At 38.1% G+C, this 12,181-nt stretch overlaps 1 protein-coding gene across 2 annotated transcripts in view; it reads right to left on the reverse strand.

Moving 5' to 3' along the window:
- coro1ca (coronin, actin binding protein, 1Ca) overlaps positions 1–12,181 on the reverse strand; it is a 55,567-nt gene that overhangs the window by 23,561 nt on the left and 19,825 nt on the right. For both annotated transcript variants that reach the window (XM_016553892.1, XM_016553893.1), the window contains one exon: positions 3,272–3,471. In XM_016553892.1, the coding sequence (XP_016409378.1) occupies positions 3,272–3,471 (200 nt within the window). The remainder of the gene's footprint in view (positions 1–3,271; positions 3,472–12,181) is intronic.

Below are 12,181 nucleotides of genomic sequence, written 5' to 3' on the forward strand. Positions count from 1 at the left end.
TTCACTCTCTGACAGCAGGAGGCGCTCCTGGAACAGCAGATACAGTGTTTCCTTGGTTACCGCTGTGTAAACAAAGCAGCTGCGCTGAAACACTGCTTTAATATGAACTATACAGAGACGAGATGAAAAGAAAATACCACGTAAACTTTTATGAAGACAGTTAGTTCCCCTCAGAAACACATTCATATAAACCCCCAAATCAATATTGAGGATTTTCTTCCAATAGTTTGTGCATCATGAACAGTGAGTGATCTGCCTGCTACAGTATTTTTCTCTGTGCGTCCGTCTTCAACGTCTCTTGCCTGTGTTAATGGGCGTTTACAGACTTCATTTTTTCACATAAATGACATTTTGGAAAACTATTGCATTGCAACGCAGTTTGTGCAAGTCCAGAACAAACAGAGACGAGTTGCAATAAGACAAAAAACGGCCGGTTGCCGATCATGTAAACTCCAGGGGCAGCTCCTTAAGTTCGGCCATCCTACACACACGTGACTGACCGCTCGCTCGCACCAACAGGAGGAGGAGGGTCATGTTACTCTCTACACTGCACTCAACCTGAGGGATTCCTACACTTTCAGTCTTTAAGGGGACATGAAAAACAGTGTATACCGCAGGAACGGTATAACGGAAAATACTAGTGGTTTTGAAACCGTGAAATTTTCAAATCGCGGTATACCTTGAAACCGGTAATCGGCCCATGCTTACGCATGCGTCGTGGTACTCTCGTGAACGCGAGTCAAAGACTGAATAAAGTCGTTATTTTTTATTTCTTTGCGCACAAAAAGTATTCTCGTAGCTTTGTAAAATTAACGTTGAACCACTGATATCACATGGACTATTTTAACGATGTCCTTACTGCCTTTCTGGGCCTTGAATGTGGTAGTTCCGTTGCTGTCTAAGCAACTTCTTCAAATGAGCTGGAAAAATCAGAGAATGAACCACAGACTTCAACATGCACAAACATGCAGACTCACTAAACCCCACGAATGCTAAACCACTAAACCATGTACATAGCAGACTAGGTGACACACACACTCCATCCAGATGAAGCAAATCTCTACCTTTGTAACACAAGCAGACGGCAGTCCCGTCGCACGTATCAAATGACAGTGCGCTGCAGATTCAACTCGCAAATTCGACTTTTGTCATCACATCTGAACTCAGAAAGCCATTAGGAAAGAAGATATCCTTACATCATTGGCTAACAAATAACTTTGAGTTCAACAGCTTAGTCAGAGGTGGAAATGCCAATACTGTCACAGCTATGTTGATTATTGTCATTTTGGTAGCGATGCACCAAAATTTTGACAAAAACCTAAATTTTCCATTTTGCTGAAAACCAAAACTGTAAATGACTTCATTTAACAATCAATTGATCAATCAAATCTAATAATTAACCCTCAAATAAAAAAACTAAGTTATATACAAATGGGAAACATTTTTTTCACTGTTTCTGCTTAATATTTTCAGTTGCCGAAATTTCGCTGCAACTCTATATATAGATTCAGCCTGGATAATGTGTGATTTTAAACATCTAACATGTTTTCTTAGTGGAGTAGAGCAAGTACGTTTCAGCACGACGTGGCCATAGCATGCTCACCAACATTTCAAAGACTTCCAGCAGAGTATCCTCCACTACTAACAGCTCTGACACAAACGGATCAAGGCAGACGTCTGATGAATCATACCTGTCATAATCACCTCCATTTGTAGAGACGCAAGGTTGTCATTAAGTGTGTATATATTCAAACATGGAAAAAGACCAAAAGCGTGACAAAGCTGCAGTTTGAGACCACTTAAGTGGAGGGTGCAGTGAAGATCCCTCACCCAAGATCAATTTTGCAGAAACAGCCCACAAATCCATTTCATGGCTTGGCTTCTTGTCCACAGTTAGGACATAATATTTCCTCAGCTTCTTGTAGGTTTAAGACTTCTCTTCTGCTAAAGCAATGTTCTTCTCAAACTTTTAAGGAATAGTTCAACGGAAATATTTACTGGTTCAAAACCTGGATAATGTTTTTTACTCCATGGAATTCAACAAGAAGAAATTTTTATGAATCTTCTTGCCCCTTTTTTTTCAAAGTGACCAGATCTAGTGAAGACTCAAAATGGACTATAAAATATCTATTTCAGTCGACCTTTGTGTGAAAAAGAGTCTGAAAAAGTCGTTATTCGCTGATAAGCTCCCTCAAATGAGTTCGTAAGAACCAAATCACCAAATCAAATATTTGTGAACGAATCAGTGAGAATTTTAGACTGGATCAAATGGTTCACTGAAAATGACAAACTCAAAAGATTTGTTCACAATCTGATTATCAAATGTTTAACCTTTTTTCCCCTAATTACAGCTTGACAACCAGTCTAGCAAGGACACAACATTAAAACAAAAACCATCCCATCACCTGTTTCTCTCCCACCCCTCTACATTGCGAGTAAATCACACGCATTTGCAACTAAATCTTCGCTCTGGGCGACTAAATAATGTCTATCATTAGCCATTGGCTAATAAATTCTAAGATCGTACTCGACAGTGTGTGTGTTAGATGCTTATCACAAGTTTAGCACAGATATATTTACTCACTGAACACTGAGCGCTTGAGAATTTCACTCTCCGTCAAGCGATCTGTACTATTTCAGTTCAGCTCAATGGATGCGCAGCGTACCTGTATTTGACGTACCGTAAACTCTAGTGTAAAGGTGCACGACTCGCCGTCGCTTTGCTGATAGTGCTGTTTCTCACACATGCAAAAAGAGAGAGCGAGAGTCTTACATACCACGCTGAATTGACGTGCTACAAGTAAATTATATTCTTTGTTGCACTTTCCTGTCAAAATAAAGGAGTTTATTTAGAATTCTTCAGCTTTTAAGAACAAGCAGATGATATGGGGGTTTCTCTGGAAGTGGGCGAAGCTAATGCACAAACGGCAATCTCATTGGCTATATACAATACTATAATTAATACAATTAATACTATATACAAGTTCTAAATCATAATATAATGCTTGATTGACTGATTAAGAAGCTCAGATTTAAGAAGCTGAGCCATTTTACAAAGATAAGCTGATTTGGTGGAATCTATATATATAATTTACTATCCGATGACGAATATATTGCCAAGGTGTGTGTAGAGGGTTGTCTCCATAACATAATTTTTTTAATCCTTCCAAACCAGAATTTGACTAACCATTTAAAGCAAGCAAATATAAGATGCAATGGATATATACCAAGAATTCCACATAAGCACAGTGTAATTTTACAGATCTCTCACCTTATGCAGAGGCAAAACCATGAACGCTCCTCCTCCGCTAGCTTCCACAATTATGGCAACAAATTTGGGATTGACAGCGCAGAATGCACTATCCCACGTGACCCGGGACACCCTGATGTCGTCATAGCACTGGTCATTCTTCACCGCCTGGCCGAACACATGCCGGAACTTACTCTGTCGTACAACCCGTTTGAACATATCTGTAGAGAAGAACAGGACGAGAATGATGAATGAAGCAATCACATGACATGAACACTGTGCTTTCACTGAACAGATATGAGCCATATACAGGAAACACCATCAGAAATGGTTAAAATGCCATGCATTCATACTAACATTGTTAAGCAGATCTGCAAAAAGACTAACATTTTTAAGTAGATCTGCACTGCAATCTGTAATCCATTGATATTACAACAACATCTCAGTGTAAATAGCAGTTTTACAGTGTTTAAAGAGTGTCTTAATCCACTACCTAGTTTAAATATAATCGTAAAACCTGACAAGTGCTGCAACGGTTGCACTAAAAGTCAATAAATTACCTGAGCAGAACAGTGGCACTTCAATATGACACAGTTAACTGCTAAAACTGCCAAACGTTTACATGATTTCAAAGTGGTTGGCACACAGAACAATGATGAAATCCATCTCAAAGAGCTCTGCTGAAAAATCAAAGTGAGTTCAAAGTGTGACAAGCTCGATTTGACAGAACACGTACCAGATGGGTTCACTATCGTAAATGTGGAAAGAACCAGAATAAATCCCCACTCAGAGCGCATTACTCATCCTATTTCACACAGCAAACTCCATATCATCGTCAACACATCACACTGGTTTATATGCTATCTGTTTCGGCTTGTCTTGCGTCGGGTTCTAAAACAAACCTGAATTGCAAGAACATTCTGTCTTTGTGCCATTTTCCCAATGAAAACAACTGAGGCCCAACTAAAACAGTAGAAACACTAGGGTTGGATTGAGTCAAAAGACAAGAAAAAAGCAAAATACAACCCTCATTGCTCAGGGGGTGAGAAACAATGTACTTAAGTCTGTAATGTTGTTCACACCCAGATAAGCACATTTAGACCTGCATATCAATTAAATAGCTTCATAACAATCTGGGCTGGTGCAAAATGCTGTGGCAAGGGTTCTTGCAAGGGAGACTCTGTACTTGATTGTAATAGTACATACAGTAGTATAGACTGATACATATGGTCAGTGTCTGGCCATAAGATCATTAACATGAACAGATTGACTAATTGACAAACAGTAGTGATATTTCCACTCATGTCAGTTCCAAAATAGTCAAACAACCTTGTCGACAGACAAGGGGTATGACCTGAAAAAGCCTGTTGCAGAATCTGAAAATCAAGGTTATTACAGTTAACGAAAATCATTTAAAAAATATTGTTACTTGGGAAAAAAAATAAAAAATTTCAGCTAGTTACTAAGCTAGTTACTCATTTTCATTTAGTTTAAATTGACTTACTAAAGTAACTAAAACTGAAATAAAAAATAAAAACTATAAAATAATATTTTATATATAATAGTATCTCAATGATACTAAAATAACATGCATGGATAAATTGATCACAGTATTATTTCATTTATTTGTTTTCTGTATTTATAGGTTTCAATTTTTACAAATATTTTGACCTCATAACGTTTAATCAAAATGTCATAACTGGACCTCCTGGTGAAAACAACAGACTTCCGTTTTATCGTGATTGTTAATATATTTTTTCCTGTTATATTTTTTATATTAGCAGTCAATAGTGAACGGTAGAGGACGGGGTCTCCTGAAGCCTGTGGAACATCATGGGGGAATGAGGTCAGGAAGCAGTTCCTGTTGGTGGGTGTGGCTGATTGACTGAGGGAGAAATGTGACCTTTGTTTCCTGATAATACAGTGTAAAGCACAAAAGGTTTTACACCAATCACATGCTACAAATGCTGTCTCTCAACACCACTCACCTAACACCAGGATCTTTTCGATAGCCCACGGTACGGAAGACATTTCTAGACATTTTAACCCCCATTCACCATTTCTAATACACATCTGTCAATATGTAAATAATCTTATCCCTTCATCTGATAGGACCACTGTTACTAAAACTGACAATAATCTGCTGTGCTGCATGTCAAAACTTTTAACACAGCATTAACACAGGTAGGGCTGCACGATTAATCGAATGTGATTGTCATGCGTATCTGGTCAGTAAAGCCGGTTCTGTGATTAGTAGTAAATCTTCATCACATGCTTTCAGATGGAGCAGCACTTACTACACAGAGCCATAGTTCACTGACAAGCTACGCAAAATCGTGTTCATAATCGCAGACGATATAATCGCGTGATTATGAAATCGTTCTGCGATTATGAAAGCTGTTTGCGTAGCTTGTCAGTGAACTACGGCTCTGTGTAGTAAATGCTGTTCCATCTGAAAGCACATGAAAATACCACATTTAATAACATGTTTTTACTCCAAACTCACTTCATAACGTCAGTTGAGTGTTTTAAATAAATCCCTCTGTGAGATGATGTGGCTTCTTACACAGAATAAGGCACGCAACATATTTCATAGTATTCTAAGCAGTGATAAAGGCTATGTCGATTAGCATTGCATTATTATATACTTTATTATAATAAAAATGATAATAAGGAGAACTCAGATAAACCATATATTGTCGTAGTCATGCGTTTATTAGTCACGTTGAATCAATGAAAGCAGTTAAATCCTCAGTTTATTCAGCTGCAAAGGCCTTTCCTGGATTTTTTCTTCGGGGCATATTTGGAGTTTCAGCGTAAGAGCACCGTCTGCCCGATTTACTGCTGATCACAGAACTGTGCTTCTCTGAAAGATACGCATGACAATCACAGCTTCTGCCTAATCGCGATTTATCGCCTTTGCGATATAATTTCGATTAATCGTGCAGCCCTAAACACAGGCTAAGAATGACTAGTGGGAAAAAAGACGCATTGTGGCTTTCATCGTCTTTATAAACCAGCCATTAAACAATTGTGCAGACAATGCAAGAACACGTTTTGTCTAAAGAACATACAGACGTATTATGATGTATATCCGAGTGCAATGCATTATGACAAAAAATAGGGACTTAGTTGCATTAGTTGTTGACTGGAATCAGATGAAGCTTATCACTAGGGTTGGGCGATGTCTACCAAATTCGCATCGGACGATGTCTACAGTGAAACATCGTGATGGACGATGACATCGGGGGGCGGGCAGTGGTGGAAAGAGTACTGAAAAAATATACTCAAGTAAAAGTACCATTACCTTCCAAAAAATGTAGTGTGAGTAGAGTAAAAGTACTTGTCCAAAAAACTACTTGAGTAAGAGTAAAAGAGTAGCCTATTTAAAAGTACTCATGAGTATTGAGTAGTGAGTACTGAGCTGTGGATTCTACCCCATCATAATAAACACTGTACACCGCAATTGATACATTTTAAAAACGTTGTACATTCTGTAATTCACATTATCTTATTTGTCATAAAGAATGAAGAGTATCTATCATCCAGCAGTTTTAATTTTGACTGCCAACTCTTTAAAATACATCAAAACAGCACGGAAACAGTATTCAGTTGAAGAAAAGATGAAAGTTATTCTCAGTACAATCATCCCCATTTAAATCATAATCCGAACACGGAACTGGGATGCGGCGGATTGCGGGAGAGGGAGTGGTGGGGTTGTAGGAATCACGATGTCAGCTTAACATCGTGAGGTCTGTCAGCCATCGGCGATGGACGATGGCATCGTCTATCGGCCCAACCCTACTTATCACCTGATTTAAAAAAAGAAAAAAATTATAAAAACAAATGCATGGATAAATAGTTTGTGATATGATAAATCACATGCATTTAGAAAATAGTAGAAAATTTATTTTCTTTTCATGCCAACTTAACCGGTAACCAATTATTCTCAATGCTTATACATGATTTAAAAAAAATAAATAAAAAATACACAAACCACATAAAAAATGCACACCAAGTCTTTTAAAAAGTTTTTACATATTTTTATTTTTGACCTTTGTGGCATTTCTATATACTGTGACATTGAGAGATGAGACAGGAAATCTTAAGAGAGATGAGGGGGTTGGGATCGGGAAATGACACGAGCCAAGCTCACTTGGGTGACCTGTATATATGCCGCCAATGCAATACCTCGTCAGAACATGTCTCGTAAACATTTTTACCTCTTGGTGCATGAGTTGGCTACAATTAACAGATCTTTAAAGGCGATTTTTAATCAATCATATATGTCACTGTGTTTTATGATAGCATAAATGTGAAACAAGAGTGTTGATGCACCAGACTCCTCTAGAATGTCTAAGACTACAATTGGGCTTGTTTGACCAATTTATTACATTCATAACCATTTTTGTAGGTTAATCATTAAAAGAAGGCATAATTTTGCTTATATATTGCCATAGGTTTACGGTGTGTAACGCACTCAAAATTCTTAATTTTGAAGAATATTCTTGTTTTGAAGAAAGGAGGAACAATAACATGGCCAAAAATGTTATCTTTTTTTTCTTTTCTTTTGTTCATATAACACCATATTGACATTTATCACAATATTCATTTACTATTACTGGGAAATTAATTTACAACAAAACTATTTTATTTTTAAAACATAGATGTAAAACATATTTTGTATAGATGCAATGTTTGCAAAGATGCTGCGCACAACAAAACTGTATAAATGAAAACAGATGAAAAATATCTTGGTTGTATGACATTTCTTAAAAATAATATTGTAACAGTGAGAAGTACCGTATTGTCCCGAATATAAGACGATATTTTTTTCTTGGAAATACATCTGAAAAAACGCGGTCGTCTTATATTCGGGCCAATACGGTACAATTTCGTATTCAATAGTAATATATTTCTGTACAAATTTCTTAAAGTTAAACCAAACTTTTATTTTTGGCAGTTTGTCATAAAGATCTTTTGAGTTTTAATGTGTATGACAGTAGATTTCTCAAATGAGAAGTGTGTGAATCGACTCTCAGAGCAGCTCTAAAAGAACACAGCAGTTGGACAGTCTCTTTTGTTTCTGTGATATTTTATTAACAAAAGACATACTGAGGACTGTGGCTACCTTATACGGAAGATATGGTCATGATGCTACATCTCACACTTCCTCCAGAACGACAGAAGGCCTCGCACAGGGCACTACTGTAGCAGGCTCTAAATACCACACACAGTCCAAACCAACTCAACTGCTGCGATTTCCTCATTCTCGCCCCTTTCATTGCCTAATTTCCCATAAGCTGCTGAGGTTGATTGCATGAAGGTAACATGATTCAGAAAGGACGGCAATGTGTCAGGGAGCACAAGTGGAACCGAAAAGGTTTGTTTGGGCAGCGGAGACTGCCCTTCACAATGAACTTCTCAAAAAGCAACTTTAGGTTCAACAATCTTTTGTGCAAATAAGGAAGTAGAGAAAAACAGACAGACAGGCATAACATTATGGTTACACTGCTTCTCTTCTTGGTTATTCTTCTTAGTAATCCAAACTGAGAAGGGCAAAAAATGATAAGAGAAAAAATAAAAATAAATACATGTAAAAAAATAAAATAATAATAATTAAAAATAAATTAATTAAATTGAAAATAAATAAATTAGGAAAAAATAAGTAAAAAATAAGAAAGTGAAGTAATAAATAAGATAAATACATGGAATTGTAAGAATTTAAAAAAAGAGAAAGAAAGAAAAAAAGGCACCATGCATAACCACACCTGGCACAGAACATTTTTCCTTTGCAAGCCTCTGCAAAGGTTCTGCCAAACATTCACTCTCGCCTGTAGCAACAATATGCTCACATAAGCATTCAGAGGCACTGCTCGCATTCTTTTGTCTGTTTTAATCAATCACTACATCATCGCTATGATATAAAACAAGCTCAATATACATTCCAAACACAAAGGTATAATTCAGAGCACATGTAAGTCAATACCTCATGATTGCGAAATTTATCATTTGCCACACCTCAAAAAAAAATCAAAGCTTCCATCAAAGTGAATCACAGTTTTCCTCTCAATCCACAATAGAAGCAAGCGGTAAAACTATATAGCTACTATTATAATCATCACAAGCATCCAACATTGCTACGCTTGCAGTGTAGATTATGTGTAAAGAGAGAAGAGCTTGTAGTATATTCATAGTCATTTCCTCTGGGAATAATGCCACATAAAGTGATAATCAGATGGTCTTACTATGCCAGAAGGACAACCTCACACAAACAGCTTCGGAAAAAGATCCTGTCTAGAATGGTGTTCTGAAACAATAAACGGCATGGAGTGAACTCTAAGTGAACATTTGTAAAATGCATTTAAATTCCAACGACGCCCAAAGGCTATATAGAGTGAACCTAACCAATTATGTTCAACACTGCTAGCTATTAATGAGATCAGATTATCTGACTCAGTCAGAACAGCGAGAAGTTAAACCATTAAATCCTGTCTAACTGAACAGTGTAGCCTGTGGTCATGTCCAGCTAAAATATGAGTCCTCTATCCATAATATTGCTTTCTTCAGTGAAAAAGTTGACTTCTGAAAGGAAAATATGCACAGATCAAGCACCATTTACAAGTGAAAACAGTCCAAAACAGTTTTAAACAAATATGTTGGTGGATTTTAATGTGAGAGGACAACAGGCGATTAAATATTTCACTGGAGGAAGCATTATTATGTTTAACAAAAGTGACGGATTAAAGCTAAAAAGAATTAATAAAGAATTTGTTTATTACAAACACAGCATTTCACTTCACCAAACGTTAATTTATAGACTGGAGTCATGTGGATTACTTGTGAATTATTGTGATATTGCCTTTGGACTCTCATTCTGACGGCACCCATTCACTGCAGAGGATCCACTGGTGAGAAAGTGATGTAATGCTTGAATCTGTTCTCATAAAGAAACAAACTCCGTTACATCTTGGATGACCTGGGGGTGAGTACATTTTCAGCATTTTTTTTTATTTAAAAAAAACAAAAACAATTCTAATAATTGCTAACTGATATTGTACTGAAATATTGTGCATCCCTAGGAAAAGGTTCCAAAAAAGTCATGTTATACAATATTAATACAAAGTAACCCCATCTCAGTAACCCCATAATTACTGGACAGTTTCAGTGATGGCATAGATGAATTATGGCTGACTTAGGAACACAAGTACCAAATTTTACAAATGGAATGATTCCTCTTTCCTTTTTGTCTGTCCTGCACTTCATCACTTCCATAGTTTTCATATGTGCACGTGGGGATAGGATTTGCTTTACAAAACAGCAGAGCTGCACTTGATTTGACATCTGCACCGCTCTGGAGACCCGACATGGCATGTGAATCCAGATGAAACGTGTTGACCTTGTGCTCAATCTGCTCACCACTATCCTGCTGCTGGTATTTAGTCTCTACGCCACAATGGCACACCGGAATGTCACACGACAACTCTTCCGTGAAGGCAATACAGAGATACTCCACACTTGCATCTGGTGTGTCAGAGGTTAGCATGGGGTCACAACCGTAGTGCTCTTGGCAGTCATATTGCAGGCCAGGTGGAGTAAGAGAAAAAGCGAGTGAAAGCGAAAGGGAAGGAGAGAGAGAGGCGTGGCATTTTGCGTAGATTTGAATCAGCAGGTTTATGTAGTAGAACTGCGGTTGGCTGTTTGAAGGTGGAGTCTTGCTGTAGTCAAAGTACAGCAGAGAACTTACTGCCAAGTAACACATGGTGAAATCCATCCTGTATTTACCAACACTCATGAATCGCCTAGCAACACCAGCAAAATACCACAGTAGGAAAGAATGAAAAAAAGTTAGAACCAAGTAGAAGTAAATTTGGCCTTTTAAGTACAAAATGTACCCGGTTGATGCTGAGACTCAAAGCAGAGTTCTCCGATATGTTACTGAATCACACAGATCATTTTCAGCCAAAAAAGGCTACAGTATAAGGTCTATTTTAGCAGACAGGCCTATCACAATCACTACAAACCACAGAAGACGACAAATAACGTCAAAGGATTCCTTTAAATCATTTTAGAGGGTTTTAAGCCGGGCTCACACTGTGCGATTTTGGCCACGATTTGGTCGTCTGAAACTAATTTTGAAAATCCTAAAAGATTCCTATAATCCTAGGCTAAAATCTGTAGTCTTTGATCATTAGTTTGACATATTCAGCGACAGCCGATTAATGGCCGTTGTGATCAAATTTGACCTCCGACGAACTTCTGGCAGTGTCAGAAGATTTGGCGCACAGTCCTGCAATGTGACATCTCCTACGACGAACGTCAAGCTGTCTTCGTTTTTCAAGACAAGCCATGATCAGAATTAATGCAAGAGATTTCTTCTAACCGCATAAACTCCAGCGCTCTCGTGCTCCGCTCACAGAATTCATACGATTCGTTGCCTTTGCTAAGATAAACACCAGTTGCGCTGCTGTTTTCATGTGGGTGTGTAGTGCTGCTTGCACTATTCTGCATAAATACGCCGGTATTGCCGCCATTCATGCAATGCAGCTCGCAGTCACTGAACGTGTATGGGTTGATAATGTAGAACTACGGACTAGTTTTCTTGCGCGCACCCGTTTTTAATGCGTCTTGAACATAGACTGTATAAAAACATGGACTTAGTGTCCGTGACGTCACCCGTAAGTTTCCGAAGAGCGTTTTTGAAGCCTAAAGTAGGCGGAGCCAGCCGTCGCCATCTTGGCAGCGCATCACCGCGCGTCACTCCCGGATAATCGACAATGGGCAAAGAGGCGGGAGCTGGCTGCTGTAACCACGCCCACCTAGCTCGACGGCCGCGCCCTTAATTATGCAGAACTTTAAGGCTTAATATAATTTAAACGGATGAGTTATAAAAAAATTCACCCCCCTCACAGTTGTCATGAAGGGCAAAAT

Source organism: Sinocyclocheilus rhinocerous, unplaced genomic scaffold (genome assembly GCF_001515625.1).
Source record: "Sinocyclocheilus rhinocerous isolate Xijiao unplaced genomic scaffold, SAMN03320098_v1.1 scaffold615, whole genome shotgun sequence".
NCBI lineage: Eukaryota > Metazoa > Chordata > Actinopteri > Cypriniformes > Cyprinidae > Sinocyclocheilus > Sinocyclocheilus rhinocerous.